This window comes from Scyliorhinus torazame, chromosome 6, assembly GCF_047496885.1.
Source record: "Scyliorhinus torazame isolate Kashiwa2021f chromosome 6, sScyTor2.1, whole genome shotgun sequence".
NCBI classification, from domain to species: domain Eukaryota; kingdom Metazoa; phylum Chordata; class Chondrichthyes; order Carcharhiniformes; family Scyliorhinidae; genus Scyliorhinus; species Scyliorhinus torazame.
In genome coordinates, this window is record NC_092712.1 from 276,955,251 (window position 1) to 276,976,306 (window position 21,056).

Here is a 21,056-nt window from a genome sequence, read left to right on the forward strand (position 1 = left end):
GAGTTTGAATTATATCCTTATTCCAACAATTCCATCATAAATTTGTACTTTAACATTTGCAATGGAAACTTGCCACAATGGACTTCTGTCCTCTACCAATAGCGGTGATTCAGTGCCTCCAATGACAAAAGGGCATAATCATTGAATTTAATGTCCCCAAAAAAACAACATTATAAAGTAGTTTCAATTGTGGGTTTGAACATAAGAATTTATAATCGGACAAGTTGACAGGATCAAAGATGCTTATTATAGATATAAATATGCATACAAACATTCAAAAAGCAATTACTGGGGACTACTAGCAATTTGATCAACCAAAAACCATTGCAAACAAGGAGAAATGGATTAATTAATAGGCAAATGCAGTAATACTTTCACCTAAAACAAGACTCTACAGATGGTCAAGATCATGCTGATGCCAGTCATTACGATTGTTAAGACACCCTGGTCTAGTGCGCAGTCAATTCCAGCCCCACATGCCCCGGAGTCACAACACAAGTGAATTAACCAATAATTCTGAGAAAAATATCCAAAGTCTTTGGCCCTTGGCGGTCCAATAACCACAGTCACCAGTAAATACAATTACTGTTTATTTATAACAAGAACTTTAATGTAATATGCGGTAAATACAACTGGTTAATGATCAACCAATACCGACTTTAACTTCCCTCCCAGCCTCTCCACAGACACACAAGACAGTGAATCACAGAGGTGTGGAAAGGGGATTAAAAAAAAACATAAGTAGAGGGAAGAAAGAGTTTTTGTTCCAGGTGATGATTTTCGTAAACCTTTCTTCACAGCAAGCTTGCAGATTAAAATCTTTGGTTTGCAGCTGATAATGATCTTCCTTGTAGATTCATTCATTCAGGTACTCTGTGGGTTACAAATGCATTACTCACAGCTTTCCTTAGAGAGACCCCTTGCTTCAAATTCAACTTTTCTTTCAGTTCGTCTTCAGGCCTCTCTAGTCTCAGGAACTCAGCCCCCACAGGCTTTTTGGACAGAGAGTCAGCCCACACGGTAGCCTTCTGGAGAGAGTAATTTGGATCTTTCTGGAGAGAGTTAGCTGGATCCCTTCACTATGCTGCCAGAACCAAAACTGAAACCAAACTCAAAATGAAACTCTGAAAAAGCATCCCAATGGAATAGGATCCAAGAACCATTGATTACCGAGCAGAGCACAGCCTTTTGGGCCAATCATTGGCCACCAGCCAAATCAATCAAACCGAGTCACAATCCATCTGTCGCTGATGCCGGCCAGTCTGCAGCTTCTGTTTAAACTAGCAGAGCCTTCCAGATTCTTCCTGTTTGAATTAAAGATGGAGGCTTCCCGCCTTAAAAAGACATGTCCAATAAGTATCCATGGAACAGCAAAAATAAAAGAAAGAGGAAAATAAGGGAATAAACAGGAAGAACCCTGACACAATCCCGGACCAGGCCTCAAAAGTGTCTAGGATACTAGACAGAAACTACAATTTTTTTATTTTATTTTGTAAGACTGTGAGGAAAGGATACCTTGCTCCAGGAGTGATTACATGCAAAATAGGGATTGTGGTATATTAAAGCAAATTTTATTACTAACACAGTATTAAAATATCTTTGACATCACACAAGAAAATAGCTTTCAATTACACCTTAAACAATGCTAACCAATAGAGTGATGCAATAACCCTTAACTGCTATCTCTATTTCTACTTAAACAAACCAATCTCAGGTCAACATCCACTTTTAAATACAGTTATCAGACCCAGGCATACTTGCTTACGAGATGCCCTTTAAGATAGTGTTGCGACAGACCTGAATCCTGTCAGAACAATGCAGGATCTCTAACTGAGGTCTTCAGAAACTGTGGGCGGAATTCTCCGTAGCCTGACGCCGAAATCGGGAAGGCCGATCGGGCAGAGAATGGCTTCCGACACAGGAATCTGGGCAGGCACCGGTTTGATGCCGGCTCACGATGCTCCGCCCCTTCCAAATTGGTGTCATCTGGCCGCATGGCGCGCGCACTCACAGCACTGTTGGCTCGTTATCAGTCGGCCCACCCGCGATGTAGATTCAATGTTCTCCATGATATTCTCATGCTTAGGAACTGCTGAACTATGTGACACTGCAGCTGACGTTGATTCTGACGTAGATTCATCATCCATCACAGTGTTGTGAAAGTCTTCTCTGGTTTTCAAGAGCGCGCAACGATTTCTTCTTACAACCAACCCTTCCTCTTTCTGTAGGAAGTAGGTGCTTTGTCTTCAAGTACAATGGCTTTTCTTGACCAATTGCCTGAATCTTCTATTCTCACGATGTCATCACAACTCAGAGGTGGTAACGTTCTAGACACTCTATCATAGAACTGCTTTTGTTTTGCTTTAATGTTTTGCATTTTCTGCAGTACCACTGCATTCTCTGCCTTCTTTTCCAAGTATGGAAGTGTGGTACGCAACCTTCTATTCATGAATAACTCTGCTGGCGATCTACCTGCGACAATGATTTCACGAGATATGGATCAGATTGGCTGTCCAATGCTTTCTGTAATGATTGTTTTACAATATGGACACTTTTTTCGTTAAGGTCTTTGGGATCCATGCCTATATGAGCATCACCATTTTTTTGTTTCACACATACCATGGAATTTACTGGTAGGTTCTTCTATCTTCTTGATAACTTGTGGTTTCGTATCTGACACGGGTGGTAGGGTAGAAATGAGATTGATATGCAGATCTATATCTCCAGCAATTTCACGATGAATAGTTTATATCGGTGCTTTAGTTAATGAATCTTCTTTAAATTGTATCTTGTTGGCGAATGGTAGTGCACTAAAATCAGTGAACACATCACTGAATTTGCTGATAATGTTCTCAGAATCATTGGAGTGTTGACCCAATCCTTTGTGGATGCTATATACCAACTGCACTAGACCTAATTCTTCACAGTACTGATCACCTAATTATAAATCCAAGTCCTCAGGTACAATACAGAATTGGACAGAATAAACCGTGTTCTTCATCAACACATTGAAGTCACAAGCACCATGACATTTAATACTTGAACCATTATAATCTCCGAGAGATATATTGTGATTTCTTCTAATCGGCTGAATTTTTAGATTTTTAAAAATCAGTCATGCTGATTAAATTGGCTTTGGTTCCAGTGTCATTAAAATTATTAGAATTAACTGTGGATCAAATATATACAAACAACAGATGAATATTAGTATGACCATGCACACTCATCCTCTCTCCCAGCTCCCTAGTCGGTCTGAGATCACCTTACTCTAACGTTCACTTATATACTAATGAGACTCCTAGTGGCCAGTCAGTGAATTACAATACAACCATGAGATCACTGCACCGGCTGCATCACGTTCCGATTCCAGAAGCGCATGGTGGCTATATGTTGCAAATTAAATACTGCCCAGGGAACCCGCTTAATCCAAAAAAATTCATTATCCCAAACTTTTACGATGCTTTAATTTCACCTCTGGCTCCCGAACAGCCAAGCTATCTTGCCAACCAGGATTTTCAAAAACATTATAGCAGCAGTCATACACACACTAACACAGGCTTTTAACCCTTACTGCACCAAATATATGCAATACAATATATCTGAAATTCCTACATTCATCATGCGGTCTTCAAGGAATCTCACAATATATCATGTATGTTGTAAATATGAAATTTATAAAGACATTGTCCTGATAATGTGACAAGTAGAACCATTCAACAAGGTAAAACATGAAGATAATGCAACTCACCAACTGTATCTATCCTCAAGGTTTTGAAAAGCAGGAAGTCCACTTTCTCTCTCATGAGCTGTTTCTGCAAACTCCGAGCTACATCCACACCTTTATATACCCTGTATGGCTGCCCACTTTGGACATAGAACGTCAACACCGTACTGAAGAGGCACAGGATACAAAACCATCAATCAATGGCATAATATAGGCTGCCCAATATTGTTCCAACATGAAGAAAGTCCTTACCTTTTATTGCAAAAGGGCAACTTAAAAGGCAAAACATCCTATTCATAAACCCTATGCTCTGCTGTATTTAAAATAAATAAAGGTGACAAGGATATAAGTTATACTCAAGAGAATCTTTGTATGCTTGTCTCAAATGAGTCATATCGGTTCTGAGGAATGAAATATTTTTCCATCTCCCACACCGATAAAACATATTGGGATAGGATTGCCAAATCGTAATTGAAAAGGCATCATAAATATTAACTACAGATCAATACTTGAGGTAATCAAATCTAAATGGCTGGGGCACATTTCCAACATGAAAAGGAGTAGGTGAAAACCAGCATGATAATAGGATGGAGACAGGAAATGGGGAGAAGCGCCCTGGTCTTCTGTGGCAATGCTCAGTGGGCACTGGGCAAGGGACGTTCCATCCAATCCACTGTCAGCCTTTCACTGGGGAGGAAGCAAGCCTGTAGAATGGCATTTCAATAACTCTCACTGCTGAGTTTTCCCTTGGATGGAGAAACCTGGATCAGTCCAGCTAACGTCCATCAACGTACAGAAGTGTATACACATTGTGTTTAATTATATGCAAGTGGAGGGCATTAATTGGGGTTTCGTTTGAGATAGACAGTTACACCCACTGAAACTGGGGTTGTAATTGAGTTAGGAGTGCATGTTTGTATTGCTTCACTTTGTAAATATATGTTAGACTGAGTCAAGTTTGGCTCCAGAACTATCCTTCATCAACTCACTTTCTTGGAATATAACAGTTAGTGGAGCAGAATCGGTGGAGCTTTCAAGGCTCTTAAATGACTTGCCAAGTCAAGACCCAAGTGAAATCACCACCAGTATGGCAGCAGGTCCCGTGCCCCCAAAAGGAGCCGATGATATAATTCCGAACAGCCAAAAGGGATTACGGCCCCCCAAAAAAGGGAAGAATATCCCAACCTCCCTGATGATTGCAAGTAATGATAAAAAAATATTCAGCCATAGCTTGATTAGGTGGCATTAAGCCCTTTCCTGAAAGATGTGTGAAGGTGTCTTGCACAACACATACATTCGACCCAAAACCATGATAGTTGCAAAAAATGAAGAGCAGTGCTCAGAAATAGGATTATTTGATGAAATTGGATACAGCTACAGTAGAATCGTGATCAAGTTACGGAGGTGATCCAGTATTCAAATCAAACATGGGAATTTGAATTCAGTGTAAAAAAAAATAATTAGGAAGGATTTTCTGCAGATTCCTACCAACAGGTGTAATTTCACCAAATCTACGAATACAAATAACAAAACTAAAGGTTTCAGGGAGCCTGCTATCCTTATTTGATCTGTCTTGGATGTCACTCCAGTCCTCTAACATTTTGCAACTAAAGTGGCCAAGTAAATCACTCAGCTGCACCAGAGCAAATAGAAATAAATGCCAGCCTCACCAGCAATGCTGATGGTGCATTACTTGTACTGGACTAGTAATCCAGAGACCCAGAGTAATGCTCTGGGGATCTGGATTCGAATCCCTCCTCGGCAGATAATGACATTTAAATTCAATAAAAATCTGGATTAAAAGTCTAATGATGACCATTGTCGATTGTTGTAAAAACGCTATGGAAATCTGCCGCCCTTACCTGGTCTGGCCCACATGTGGCTCTAGACCTGCAGCAATGTCATTGACTCTTAACTGCCCCCTGAAATGGCCTAGCAAGCCACTCACAGTTCAAAAGGCAATTTGGAATGAGCAATAAATGCTGGTCCGGCCCCGACACCACACCCCATGAATGGATAAAAATAAAAGAAATATATGTTAGTAATAACAGAAGATTTTAGGTCTGGCTCCCAAAGCTCCAGTCCAGCTACCTGGAATCAGAATGTGGCTGAATCTTCTGTACGTTGATGTCGGTATCAAGCACCCCTAGCAGCACAGCCAGCTGTCGCACGAGGGTGTCCTTCTGCTGCTCTGTGAGACTGCTCACACCAACCTGTAGCACCAGCTCCACCAGGTCATTCTTCCTAAGATCTGCAGGCCATGTACAAACAAGCATTAGGATAGGCACCGGAGGAAAAGGCACAACGTTGTTTACCATCAAACCTGACTGTGTATATCTGCAGCATACATTCAGCTCTCTACCTTCTGCACCTCTGTGCTTATTATCTCAGACCTCAGTACAATTTCATTTCTACCCGAGGTCATTCTATGCCACAAAATAAATTATATTCAATATTGGGCTTTACTCAAAACAGGAGCTGTGCCAACCTCCCAAAAATGGCAAAATATTTCAGGATATTAGCAAATGATTAGACACTTAGAGGAGGATGACTGAGGTAAAGTAGACTAAGTGGCGGAACACACTGGACTACACCACATGTAGATTGTCTAAGGCCTATCAATGCAGCAAAACATAAAATTAATGCATGGATTTGGCCGATTCCATTGACTGTTCGTGCCTCTAAATTTGGAAGCACAGTTTGTGGATTGAAGAAAAGAAAAATACATTGGGAAAATCTGTGTAACAATTCTATCCAACATGGAAATAATTTTATGAACTTAAAGTACAGTCAGAATTCACCATAATCGGACCATCTTGGTGTTTTACAAGGTTTTTCAAAAACATATTTCCTGTAGGATGAAGTTCTACAATCTTTGTTCATGCCCCAGTCCTACACGGCGAATCTTCAGTAAGAGTAGACTGAGAGGCATCTTGACTAGAACCGAATCCTACTCATCACCTAAAGTCCTTTACAGTTTCTAGCTGTCATTGGATAGTAATAAAGGCCCTGGTAAGTTATTTTGAAGGCTAACTGTGGAGTGATTCTGGGGGCTGGGGTGAAATTGAAATAGATTTGAGAAACAGCGCACAGTCTATATTGCTGTCCACAAATTCTCCATCATCTTACCAGGCCGAACTTCAACAGTGGTACTGTCTGTGTCCGACTCCCCATTCATATCGGTGACTTTCAGGTGAAAAATGTACTTCCCTTCCACAAGGTTGGTTATCTGCAGTTTTGCTTCATGATCTGAATGATGTATTGCTTCCTGCGAGAGAGATAGAAAGAAAAAAGAGAGAGATCATCATTGCTCACTTTTAATTTCTTGGAAAAAGAAACATAAAAAACTTGGACTGAAAAGACTTCACGAATCTCATTGGTTCCAATATGCCGATTCAGTCGAGCCTAGGCGGTCAACTACCTAGGCACCAGTGGGTGGGGGTAGGGGACATGGCTTGGCCGACTTAGGCAACCCCTCGACCGACAACAGGAACAGGACCAGGACCACAAAGAACCAGGGGCTGGAAGGCCAACCGATCCCAGGCCTCGGGGGACACGATTAAATGTGTTCCATCAAACCCAAGCTGCCCGTCTTCCAGATCAAGACCCCCAAGACATGGCAGCCACTTCTCAAACTCAGCTGAGAACATCCCTATCACCTCACCGGAGGCACCAGACACGGCCAGGCTCGTCACCGGTTCCCCTTCAGCCTCACCCAATTTCCTCATGCGGACGACAGCCAAGCAGCAGGAACTCAACTGTGTGGAGTTGGGCTGCCACCAGAGAGTGCTCTCTCTGCAACCGGAACCTTCTCATGCTCTGCCACCGTCCATAAAGATGCCTCACTGCAGAGCCTGCTGGGCTAAAAATAGCCTGGCCCAGGTGAGGGCTGGGGGTGGGAGACCCTTCGGGGAGTTGGAGGAGTGTATAGTAACCTGAATAAAACCAAATGTTTGCTACAGACATAGCTTCTAAGTGGTCGCTTGCCTGAGACTTTACAGTATTGAATGGTGGAGAAGATTTGAGGAACAGTATGGTTTACGATCTTATCTTAAAAGCTTCAGGGTTTGTAGGTGGATGGTGTCATGGTCACCTAGATACTCCATAAATTTGAGGTATGTAAAGAACTGCCTCGAAGGGATATCTCAGAGCAAGAGCAAGGAACAAAGGATGAGACAGCTTTAACACATGGTTACCAAAGAATCAAAGGATTAGGACCACTGCCATCTTCTGTACTTATTGCCTGGTTACTGTTAATCAATGCCATTATTTTAGTTGTCTCGTTTAGATGACCAGAAACTTTGACAAGAGTGTTTTATATGAACGTTACTGATAAGTAGCAAATAACATTTGCAACACACTATTTCCAGGTATTGACCATCTCTAACAAGAGAGAATCTAACAATCTCCCCTTCACATTATTCATTCACATTACCATCACTGAATCCCCCTCTATCAACTTCATGGGGTTTACCAATGACCAGAAACTGGACCAGCCATATAAATATGGTGGCTACAAGAGCAGGTCAGAGGTTAAGAATTCTGCAGCAAGTAATGCCGCTCCCGACTCCCCAAAGCCTGAACGCCATCTACAAGGCACACGTCAGGAGATGATGGAATATTCTCCATTTGCCTGGATGAGGGCAGCTCTAACAACACTCAAGAAGCTCAACATCATTCAGCACAAAGCAGCTCGCTTGATTAGCACCCCATCCATCACCTTAAACATTGACTCCCTCCACCTGACAGAGTGGCAGCAGTTTGTAGAGTTAGAATATAGAGAAAGATAAACTTTTTTAACATGGCTGTAGAATTCATGATTGAGGCAGAGATAGTTCAACATTCAAAATTTGTTTGGATGGGTGAAGCCAGGACAGTTGAAACAATTCGCACCTCTTTAACCTATGATTATCCCTCTCCAGACGCACCGTCTGGACCTATAAAAACTTAATTACCTGCAAAGACTCACGTTCAAAGTTTCATCTCACATCATTGAATTTGTCTATATATGTGTTTGTGGAACCCATCTCTTCATTCACCTGAGGAAGGAGCTGCACTCCGAGAGCTAGTGATTTGAAACAAACCTGTTGGACTTTATCCTGGTGTTAAAGACTTCTTACTGTCCTCACCCCTGTCCAACGCTGGCATCTCCACATCTTTGCTCCACCACTGGAGTCCATCTGGGCTCTGGAATTCCCTCCATAAACTCTTATACTATTCTTTTCACTTTTAACAGGCTCCTTAACACCTACATCTTTGGCCAAATCTTGGAGTCACCGGCCCTCAGATCTCATTAGTCAAGCCTGGGGGTGTGATGACAGAGGAAAAAGAAACTGAAAGTCAGCTGGTAGCTGCAAACCTTTTAAAGCATTGAATAAAACTTTTGCTCCACACACAACTGGTGTGCATCATCTCTGCACACCTCCGAGGCACAAATTACAAGAGGATGGAGAATAGTTTAAGTTTACTGGCACAAGCACCTTTCATTTCTGCACCGGAGAGATCCAGCCATGCCATACGATCAATAGGTTTTGGGGTTCAAGACCTACTTTGTCACGATGGGTATGAACAATCCGTAGCAACAGCAAACCGCATGCGGGGCATCAATACTCATTCACTGGGCCTTCTCTCCCGAGGCAGTAAGTATTTGAGCAGTTCAGAGAAGACAATGTCTACAGTAGACAAGGTGATAAGTGCTCTTGAAAAATACTTTGGGCCAAAGTGTGATGATTGAATGATGTATATTTCACAAGAGAAATAAGCCCATAAAACAAAAGCAGCAGTTTGCTTCCCATTGTAGATTTGGCACACTAACCAACAAGTTAATTTTGTAACTAACTCTTTGAAAGACTTCAATCCCTTGAATTAGGTAACACCTACTCATGGAGAAGGGCGATTGAACCGTGGGAAAAAGTCACAACCTTAGCAGTTCAAATGGAATTTGCTCCGCTTGATCCGGAGAGGCTAAACAGAAATGCATCCTCAGACTTCAGGTCACAGATACAACTTACCCAACCAGTTCAAGTGCAAGGGGTATGGAAAAAAGACCTCAGCAGGCTCATCAACACTTGCCCCATCACAGTAAGGTACCCTCATAAAATGTGCCCAAACCGTAGTGGTACTCATTGATTCACAGCACCATGTCCAGCTTGAAGACAAAAGTGTAACTCGTGCTCAAAAATGAATCACTTCACAAAGATACGTAGGTCATTGAAGAAGACGCCTTCATGAATTTGACATATGAAGCTACTCCAAAGAATGAAATGCAGCATGTGCATATCATCATTCACAGTAAAGCACCAGGTCATTTAAAATATTGCACAGTAGGGCATGTCGGTGTCACCTGTCATGATGTTGGCGCAAAAGCACCTATATTGAGTAACAAATTCTACTATCATTATTTTTCAAAATGATTTCTCATTCCTGCAACAGACACTTTGATGACTCAATTTTTCCAGGTTCAGGAATGATCACAGTTCCAGTGTGCTACAAAAATACCAATCTATACAGGTTCCTGTTCTACATAGCCATAGGCTGTAGCCTCACCAGGGGAAACCTTTTGGATAAGCTTGGTTCAAACTTTCACAGGAGGACACATTAATCTGATCGATGACACTGATGATATTCTTCCTTATTTACTGGATTTGGGGAGATTATCATCACCATGGTCTTCGAGTTAACATATCAATTCCAGCAGTTTTGCAAAATTTGAGACGGTTGCCGTTTGCAATGCATGCTGAGGTATCGCAGGAGCTGAAATGACCTGATGCAAATGGTATAATTGAGCCAACAACTCATCCCCATGGATATTAAACTTAGTCATTGCACAACGCAAAAATGGTAACCTTAGACGATACACTGACCCTTGGGTGGTTAATAAAGCTATAATTTCAGACAAGTATCCACTTCCTACAATCTGAGAAATGTAGGTATTATTTCATGACTCCAATGTCTTCACAATGCTCAACATGCAACAAAGCTATCTTCAGATATCACTGGCAGAGCAAAGCCAATATCTTACTGCTTTTGAACTCATAAAGGTGTGCTTCAGTGCCATAAAATGCCCTATGGATGAAGTTCAGCATTCCAGAATATTGTCTCTTCAGTCTAGTCAGATGGTGAGGGGACGCTCAATGATATTATTGTCCAAGGAAGGGACAAAGCTGAACATAATCAGCAAATGTCAGTGGTGTTCACTCGATTTGCACCACACAATTTGACGCTCAAAAAGGACAAATGCACATTTGACAGATAGGTTTTCTAGGGTACAGAAGTAACAGAATTTGGCTGAAGCCTACACACAACATCAAAGCCTGTCCAACATGGAAGAGTTAGCATTGTTCCTTGGTACGGCTAACTTTTATCGCAAATAAATTCCTACCTACGCAGAGATCCACTCTTTGAAAGCTACTGTGCAAAGATATCCGATGGAAATGGACAATCTCACAGCAAACTGCATTTGACACGTTAATGGTAAAGATGGCATCTCATGCATTTCAACCCACATGTAGAAATATATGTCACAACAGGCGAGTCAGGAAATGCAACAGGAGCTGCACTCTCACAGTACATTAAAGGAAGGAAACAACCAATCATTTACACGTCACGCCCATTGCTGGAAACTAAATCTAAGTACTCTGATGGGGAATAGGAAGCACTAGCCTGTATCTACACCTGTGAACATTGGCACATATATCTCCAGAGTAGAATTCATTCTCCGTACCAAACACCATGCATTGATTACATTGTTATGGACTCTACGCATCTACAGATAGTCAGGTTATCTTATCTTCAGCAGTACAGCATTGAGGGCGAGTATCTCGAGGGTTCAGGCCACAAAGTAGCTGGGATGCTTAGCCATATTAATATCTCAGACAGCGGTAGTGATAGCAAAGTGACTTATGACATTGAAGACTGTGTAATCACTGATTTCACACACAAATGTGAATTTTGTTTTGCAAGAGCATTTAAAGGCAGAATCAACAACAGACAGGACACTGCAGAAAGTAAAGCAGTGCCCAGAAACCACATGCCCTTGCAAAATAGAGGAAAAACTGGTACCATACTGCACATTATGCAATGAGCTTGTATTGCTGACAATGTACTGTATGCAGAACTAAAACAGTTCTCTGAAAAGTGCTATGGCAACCTATATTGTATCTTGCCCATGCAGGACATCCAGGTGTTGAGATGAAACAATGATCCTGTGAAAAAGTCTGATGGCCAGTAATAGATCGCTGTATAGAAGAGTTCATTAGAAACTGTGTAGCTTGTACACTCAATGACAAATTTGTTGAACTGGGTCCTACACCTCTACAACTAACTCAGTGGTCAACAAACCCATGGTAGGGGGCAGCACGGCGGCGCAGTGGTTAGCACTGCTGCCTTTCGGCGCCGAGGATGCGGGTTCGGCCCCGGGTCACTGTCCATGTGGACTTTGCACATTCTCCCCGTGTCTGTGTGGGTCTCACCCCCACAACCCCAAAAAATGTGCAGCATAAGTGAATTGGCCATATCTTTTTATTAAAACATGCTAAATTGCCCCTTAATTGGAAAAAGAATTGGGTACTCTAGATTTTTTTTTAAATTTTAAAACATGGAAAGAACTCCAAGTAGATATTTTTGGAGAGGTGCGTCCAGCCCCTAGGAATCAATGTTTTGTTTGTTGTTCATGATCTACTTAGCAAATGGCTGGAAATCCCTACAATATATTTTAGACAAGTTGTTTACAAAGTGGAGTTTTCCACAGACTATCAAATAATGGAGCGCAGTTTGTTTCCAGTCAGTTCATGGGATTCACCACCATCTGGTATCGCAATGGAGCACAAATTGAATGGTGGTGCCGAACAATTCAACGGAATGATCAAGAACCTTCTGAGAGCTGGCATGTCCGATGGGAAAACATTTGAACAGTTTGTTCCTATCCAATTTTCTCGATGCACCACACACTCTCTATCCAGAAAGACACTGGATGAACTTGATACATTGTAACTTTTGCCTGCCTCTGACCACTCTTAACCATCCAGCGAGAATGTCAGAGCAAACGTAGAGGGAATGGAAAAGCAACAAGCTAAAACAAAAGCATACTTCAACAAGTGAATCTGTGCAAGGACACCACGGTTTGAGGTTGGAGATTGGGTTTGCATCAAATAGCCAAACCACAACCCCAAACTTGCATCAGCTCGATCAGGACCAAAGCAGACCAAGCAGTTACTCGGTACCAATCCTTATCTATTGAAATGATGACAGTATGAGTGCGAGATGCTTGATGGTGAGCAGACCAGGATATTTCAAGGACAGTGATTGTAAGGATGCATTTCCTTCTCTAATGGGCAACTGCGATATTGATCACCTGCCTCTTTGAGCTGATCAGGTAGAACCACAGCCTCAAATTCGTAGATCTTAGCGCTGTCATCAGCAACTTTCATATCCTATGGGCGCAATTGAATAGCCTCCTCACGTCCAACTCGGATATGTGGCAAGGTATTTTTTTTTTTAAATATATTTTATTAAAGTTTTCAAACACAATTTTTTCCCTTACAAATCAAAGAAATAAAAATAAAAGTAACATGATAACTGCAATATAACATTGTGTAACTAACATGGTAAACTAACCAAATAACACAAAGTAATAGTCCCCCCCCGCCCCCTCTCCCCCTCCAAAAACCCAAACAATTTACCCCCCCCCCCCGGGTTGCTGCTGCTGGTCATCCATCTTCCCTCTAACGTTCCGCTAGGTAGTCGAGGAACGGTTGCCACCGCCTGGTGAACCCTTGAGCCGATCCTCTCAGCGCAAACTTCTTCTGCTCCAGTTTTATGAACCCCGCCATATCGTTTATCCAGGCCTCCAGTCCGGGGGGTTTCGCTTCCTTCCACATGAGTAAAATCCTACGCCGGGCTACTAGGGACGCAAAGGCCACGACATCGGCCTCTTTCGCCTCCTGCACTCCCGGCTCATCCGCAACTCCAAATATAGCTAACCCCCAGCCTGGCTTGACCCGGACCTTCACCACCTTCGAGATCACTTCCGTCACTCCCCTCCAATACCCCTCCAGTGCCGGGCACAACCAAAACATATGTGTGTGGTTCGCCGGGCTTCCCCCGCACCTCCCACACTTGTCCTCCACTCCGAAGAACCTGCTCAACCTTGCTCCCGTTATGTGTGCTCTATGCAGCACCTTAAATTGGATCAGGCTAAGCCTGGCACACGAGGAAGAGGAATTTACCCTGCTTAGGGCATCAGCCCACAACCCTCCTCAATCTCCTCCCCGAGCTCTTCTTCCCATTTTCCCTTCAGTTCGCCCACCAACTCCTCCCCCTCTTCTCTCATCTCCCGGTATATCTCTGACACTTTGCCCTCCCCGACCCACACCCCCGAAAGTACCCTGTCCTGGATCCCTTGTGTCGGGAGCAGCGGAAAGTCCCTCACCAGTTGTTTCGTGAACGCTCTCACCTGCATATATATAAAGAAATTTCTCCGGGGCAGCTCATACTTTTCCACAAGTGGCAAGGTTGTTAAATCTCATGGAGGCCTCTCGTGAGATTTGCAAAGCTTAGAACGCCTCGCGCTATATCCCACGAGAGGTCATGATCTGGGTCTCGCCCAGCGAGTGCGAGATCCAGATTTACATATTTACGTGAACAGTTAGGCTCACTTTCAATATGTTGGTGCCTGATGCTTCTGAGGCCTGGGAACAAATGCCGGTGCCTGGGAGACTTCGCCATGGTGCCATTTAATACTGATCCACACAAATGTGTGGATGGTTAGGGGCTGTTTAGCACAGGGCTAAATCGCTGGCTTTGAAAGCAGGCCAGCAGCAGGGTTCAATTCCCATAACAGCCTCCCCGAACAGGCGCCAGAATGTGGCGACTAGGGGCTTTTCACAGTAACTTCATTTGAAGCCTACTTGTGACAATAAGCGATTTTCATTTCATTTTCATTTTTCATTTCAAATGTGGACCAGGTGTAATGGCACCTGGGGGGGTCTCCCAGGTCACCGGAGGCCTGGTCGGGCTCTGGGCAGGGTGTTCCCCTCGCACTCCCGCTACCGGGTACTTTGGCACTGCCAATATTTTTAATAAAACTTACCATTATTTTCTTCACTTCAAAATTTTAATTACAGAGAGCAGTCCAAGGATAAAAAAATAAAGGTTAAAGACTGGGTGAAGATAAACAGCTGTTCAAAGTGACTGAAGAAGTGAAAATTTGATACTCACACCTGCAGCAGGACTCTGTCCAGCTTTCGTCCAAAGGTAAGATACAATGCCTTGGTCATCAGTCGAGTTGGAGCCATCAAGGGTGATGGAGTTATTGGGCAATGTCAGAAAATGGTTACCTCCAGCACTGGCTACGGGACGATTATTGGTTTCTTAAAAACATATTCAAAAATCATCAGTCTTCACCATCATTAGATCATCATTTAAGTGAACAGTTCCGAATTTAAGAATTGCTTGATTAATAAATTAAGCTTTTGAGAACAAAACTGGTATAAAAAGACTTCTAAACACTGTGGGTGAAGGCACCCAGAGGTGATCCGAGAGTCCGATACCACAGGCATCCGAAACTCATTCCCCAGCACTCCAGGTAATGATTTCCGTGCTTACTATACCACCAGAGAATCAACCTCAGGGAATTAAATAATAGCCAAGTTCATCAGTAAAATGTCACTGAGTCTTCCGTTGATCATCAGGAAGTTAGTTATGTGAATGTGGGGCATGACAGCAGAGAAATAGGGTGAGAGTTATTACCAAACAGTGACCGACAGCAGCAAGGCTGAGAGTCTCATTTAGAAACACAGGTTTCTCATGGAAAGCTATGATTTCAAATACCCTTACATACCGTGTATAATGTCCAATATGTGGCAGTTCATTTAACCTTATAAAACACAAAATATGCAATACTTAGGAGCTGAGAAGAGAATGAAGTTCAAGCTGCTTTTCACAATTATGTGAATGCATCCTTTAAAATGGCTTAAGTTAAATGTTATTTCCATTTAACATGACTCATCCCAATGGGTTGTTTTATTCAGTTTATATCCTCTCCTGTTGTTCTTTACAGTGAGTTAAGAGAGCACTCTTGCTACAACAGTACACGGCTTCGGTGAGACCACTGCTAGAATAGTGTGTGCAGATTTGGCATCCTTATTTAAGATTGGGGGAGGGACTTGCATTGGAGGCAGCTCTGGGAAGGTACACAAGGTTGATTCCCACGATTTGGGCAGCACGCTAGCACAAGTGGACAGCACTGTGGCTTCACAGCGCCAGGGACACAGTTTTGATTCCCCGCTGGGTCACTGTCTGTGAGGAGTCTGCACGTTCTCCCCGTGTCTGCGTGGGTTTCCTCCGAGTGCTCCGGTTTCCTCCCACAGTTCAAAGACGTGCAAGGTTAGGTGGATTGGCCATGCTAAATTGCCCTTAGTGTTCAAAAAGGTTAGGAGGGGTTATTGGGTTACAGGGATAGGGTGGAAGTGAGGGTTTAATATGGGTCGGTGCAGACTTGATGGGCCGAATGGCCTCCTTCTGCACTGTATGTTCTATGAAAGGGTTGTGTTAGGAGGAAAGGGTGAGTAGATCGGGCCTGTACTCACTCATTCGAGTTTAGAAGAATGAGAGGTGATCAGATTCTGAGGCAGCCTGACAGAATGGACGCTGAGAGTTTGTTTCCCTTTGTGGGGGAATCTAAAACTAGGGAATATGATTTCAGAATAAAGGGGTCGGCCATTTCAGACCTAGATGAGGATGAATTCCTTCCCTCAGAGGGTCAGTATCTTTGGAATTCTTTACCCGAGAGAGTAGTGGAGGTTGACTCATTGAATATATTCAAGGCTAAGATGGGCAAATTCTTGAACTATAGGGAAGTCAAGGGTTATTGGGGAACAGGCAGCAAAGTGGATTGAGTTCCAAGTTCACATCAGCCTTGATCTTATTAAATGGCGGAGTAGGCTCGAGGGAGCTGAATATCATTCTGCTGCTTCTATTAATTACGTTCTTAGGACACATCACAGCAGCAACACTGATGAGCATCAGGACGTCATAATGGCAATCCTGTTCAAAAATCATCTGCAGCTCATTGCAAGAAAACTCTGGCCTGGACATTCCTCAGCTGCTGATATACTGGTGTTATTTTCTCCTGTGTGTGAAACATTTACCTGGCAGTTACCGTAAAAACACCCACAGCAGAAGAGGAATGAGAGTTAAACAAAAAAATCCACACTTGGTTAGAACACTTGAATATTGCAATGGATATGCAGTTTGCTACAGCTGGAATGTTGATACATTTTACTGACCTTCTTTGATGGTAACTGCTACGGTCTTCGAGTTGCTTAGATCCTGCTGGTCAGTGACAGTCAGCCTGAACTGATACGTCCCAACCTGAAGCCCCATCACTGTGGCCACGGCCTTATCATTATCCTCAATTTTCACATCAGGACCACTGAAAGCAAGAATTTACATTTATATAGTACCTGTCACAACCACAGGACATGCCAAAGCAGTTTGCAGACGAAGGTGTAGTTATCTGTAGTATTGAAGGAAATGTGGCAACCGATTTGCACACAGCAAGCTCACACAAACAGCAATGTGATACCGATCAGATCATTTGTTTTCCAGGGTGTGAGGGATAAATGGTGACAAGGAAACAGAGGGAACTCCCCGTCTCTTTGCAAAGCAGTTGGTTGGGACTGTTTACATCCACCAGAGAGGGGGTAAGCAGGGCTTTGGTTTAATATCACATCTCAAAGATGGCACCTCCAATAGTGCAGCAATATGCACTCAGTGCATCACTTGGAGTGTGCTCAAATCTCGGAAGTGGGACTTCAAAAATTGGAATTTTCCGACAAGGATTCTACCATTGAGCTGTAGCTGCGACTGATAGTAACCAAACGGACAGACTCCAAGGAAATCTCCAGCTTAGCTCTGCTAAACTGTGCAATTATTGTAATGGGCCGTGTTTGTATGCTACGATTGCAATTTTAATATACAGTAATTAGTTTTTAAAATGCGACTTTTAATTTAAAATGCAGTTAAAATTATATTAAGTTCTGAAAATAATGTGGAGCCTTGGAGATATACCCACACCAGCATTGCAACAGTGATGAGGTACTTGAGTTATGTGTAGAGGCGAGAGAAACTGGAATTGTTCTTAATAGCAGAAAAGGGTAAAGGCACAACCACAGGACATTCCTCAGCAAGAGGTGTTCGAAATTATAAAGGGTGAAATAATTCAGGAGGAATAAGGAGGTTTGGTAATCGAAAAACAAAAGGTTTTTAAGTTCATTGGCAAGGAACCCGGGCAAGAGGATTTTTTCAAAATCCAGCAAGCGACCTGGAATGCACTGTCTGAAAGGGCGATGAATACAGATTCAATAAAACTTTTCAAAATAAAATTAGAAGTATAATTGAAAGGGGAGAATTTGTAGTGCCACATCGAAAGAGCAGGGCAATGCGGCTAATTGGAGAGCTGCTTCAAAGAGGCAGTGCAGGCCCAATGGCCTGAATGGGAATGGGTGGCTTCAGTGCTGCAAGACACTCTATCTCCGAGGGCTTCACGTTTAAGAGAGTTCCATTGGTAGCTATTCCAAGACATAGAACATTACAGCGCAGTACAGGCCCTTCGGCCCTTGATGTTGCGCTGACCTGCGAAACCACTCTAAAGCCCATCTAACTATTCCCTTATCGTCCATATGTCTATCCAATGACCATTTGAATGCCCTTAGTGTTGGCGAGTCCACGACTGTTGCAGGCAGGGCATTCCACGCCCTTACTACTCTCTGAGTAAAGAACCTACCTCTGACATCTGTCCTATATCTATGTCCCCTCAATTTAAAGCTATGTCCCCTCGTGCTAGACATCACCATCCGAGGAAAAAGGCTCTCACTGTCCACCCTATCCAATCCTCTGATCATCTTGTATGCCTCAATTAAGTCACCTCTTAACCTTCTTCTCTCTAACGAAAACAGCCTCAAGTCCCTCAGCCTTTCCTCATAAGATCTTCCCTCCATACCAGGCAACATTCTGGTAAATCTCCTCTGCACCCTTTCCAACGCTTCCACATCCTTTCGACAATGAGGGGACCAGAATTGCACGGACATGGAGCTCCCGTGTACTAGGCCTCAACTGTAACAGAGTGAGGAAAGGCTCAAATGAAGAGGTTGGTGGAAGCAGAGAAAGTTAATGATTTCTGTGGTAGTGCGGCCCCTTTAAGGCTACATGGTTCACGTGACCAGCTCAGGACTAATCACACGGGAGCATGCAAACTCCAACCAAGAGAGAGAAAATGTGGGGCCCTGGGAGCAGGGGCTAGAGCAGTGTGGGGTCCTGGGAGCAGGGGCTAGAGCAGTGTGGGGTCCTGGGAGCAGGGGCTAGAGCAGTGTGGGGTCCTGGGAGCAGGGGCTAGAGCAGTGTGGGGCCCTGGGAGCAGGGGCTAGAGCACTGTGGGGCCCTGGGAGCAGGGGCTAGAGCAGTGTGGGGCCCTGGGAGCAGGGGCTAGAGCAGTGTGGGGCCCTGGGAGCAGGGGCTAGAGTGTGGACCCTGGGGCAGGAGAGCTAAGACCCGACTGTCATTACTCTGTGCCTTTGTCTGTTGTTAATAAACCCCCTTTTGTTGTTATTGAAAGTCCCCAGTGTATTGACTTGAGCCATCACAAATTCATAAGTAAATTTGATGGGAATTTGAGGGGAATAAACTTGTGGGGCTAGACTGAGGAAATGGGACTGATGCTCTACAGAAGCTGGTGTGGACTTAAGGGGCTGAGTGGCCTCCTCTTGTGCCATAGAGATTCTATGGGCTGGATTCTCTGGTCGCCGAATCACAGTTCCCGACCAAATCAGGGGAGGCGCTGCTTTCGCGATGCTCCGCCCCCTCCAAAGCGGCATACTCGGAGAGTACACCGTGTGACGTATTGACGGTCTCAGGACATTGCCTGAGGCCCACCCCCTGATGCTCCGCCCCCGACCGGCCGAGTTCCCGACGGCATCGGTCACGTGTCGCCTCATCTGTCAGGAACTCGGCGTGGCGGCTGCGGACTCAGTCTAACAGTCGGGGGGAGGCCGATCCACGGGCGGGGGGGGGGGACATTATCAGGGGCTGGGGCGGTCTGGGGCACGCAAGCCGGCCAAAGGGGGGGGGACTATTTTGCAGGCTGGGGCCACGAGTGGCCACTGCATGTAGCACAGCGCGGCCGCTATAGGCTGCCACCGTGCGCATGCACGGCCATGGAGCCAGCAATTCTCCGGGCTGTATCGGCAGCTAGAGCCGGTTGCTCTACGCTGCTGGCCTGCTAGCCCCTGCCCAAATGGAGGATCGGTGGCCGTTTTAAGCCATTTTCTCTGTCGGCGTGGGGACATAGTCTCAAAATCTGAGAATCCAGCCCTGTATCTTTGGTTAAATAAAAATGTTTTAAAAACAATAAATAAACAAGGAAGTAATGTGAGGAACTCGAGCAGTATTTATGTTTCCAGATCTCTGCAGTTTCAGTATCAATTCAAGAATTTGGTCGTTCCCAAACCAATGTGTATCATCAATCTGTCGATTGGCCTAATTCTCAGTTTTTCGATGGATCTGGATTCTAAAAATTATCATTTTTGTCACAACTATGAAAGGCAGGATAGAAACACCATCGCACGAAACAGCACAGACATCAGTTACCTGATCTTCTCCCAGCGATATGATACAATACCCTGGTCATCAGTACTCCCTTCTCCATCCAAAGTAGTACTTTCTACTGGGCTGATTAATTCTTTGTCAGGGCCCACGATTGCTACTGGGGGGCTGTTTTTCTCTGGAGAAAAGAGTAGCAATGCAATCAATTCCAAAGGACCCATTATTGTACTTACTGTACAAAATAGAGGAAAAGGTCTTACAAAGAGCGAAAACTATCCCGCACACAGCATGCACAGTTGTCTGAAAGTGGGTAGAATTCATGCATGCGATTAAAAATGTTGTTCATGAATTGAATATGCTTTCTGCTCAATGGGTTTTAACATTACAGTGTGAAGAAATACAGTGGATTGTAGGTTTTTTTTAAAGTATGTTTATTACGGTTTTACATTTTGACAATGCAACAAAACCAGAATGATACAGTACAGCAGGCAAACAAAGAGGCTCAGCAAACATGAATACAGAGTGGGACAGGAGAACAGCAGTATAACCAGCTCGATACAACTTGATGCCTCTATAAGTCCTACCAGAGAACAAGGGAGAAACAGGATAAGGCCATGAAAACATGGTATAATGGTGCACACCTTCCCACGTAGCAATCGCTTGCAATTGCCACAAGAGTTCAGGATAGATTTTTCATGTTATGTTCAGGCGCTCACCAATATTTATCTCCCCC

General features: G+C 43.8%; 1 protein-coding gene across 1 annotated transcript in view; it reads right to left on the reverse strand.

The window, feature by feature from the left end:
- The window catches only part of LOC140425441 (dyslexia-associated protein KIAA0319-like), a 179,039-nt gene that overhangs the window by 13,103 nt on the left and 144,880 nt on the right, over positions 1–21,056 (reverse strand). The window contains exons 12-17 of the mRNA XM_072509716.1: positions 20,369–20,501; positions 17,011–17,156; positions 14,942–15,093; positions 6,854–6,992; positions 5,816–5,975; positions 3,749–3,891 (exon numbers count right to left, since the gene is read on the reverse strand). Of these exons, the coding sequence (XP_072365817.1) occupies positions 3,749–3,891; positions 5,816–5,975; positions 6,854–6,992; positions 14,942–15,093; positions 17,011–17,156; positions 20,369–20,501 (873 nt within the window). The remainder of the gene's footprint in view (positions 1–3,748; positions 3,892–5,815; positions 5,976–6,853; positions 6,993–14,941; positions 15,094–17,010; positions 17,157–20,368; positions 20,502–21,056) is intronic.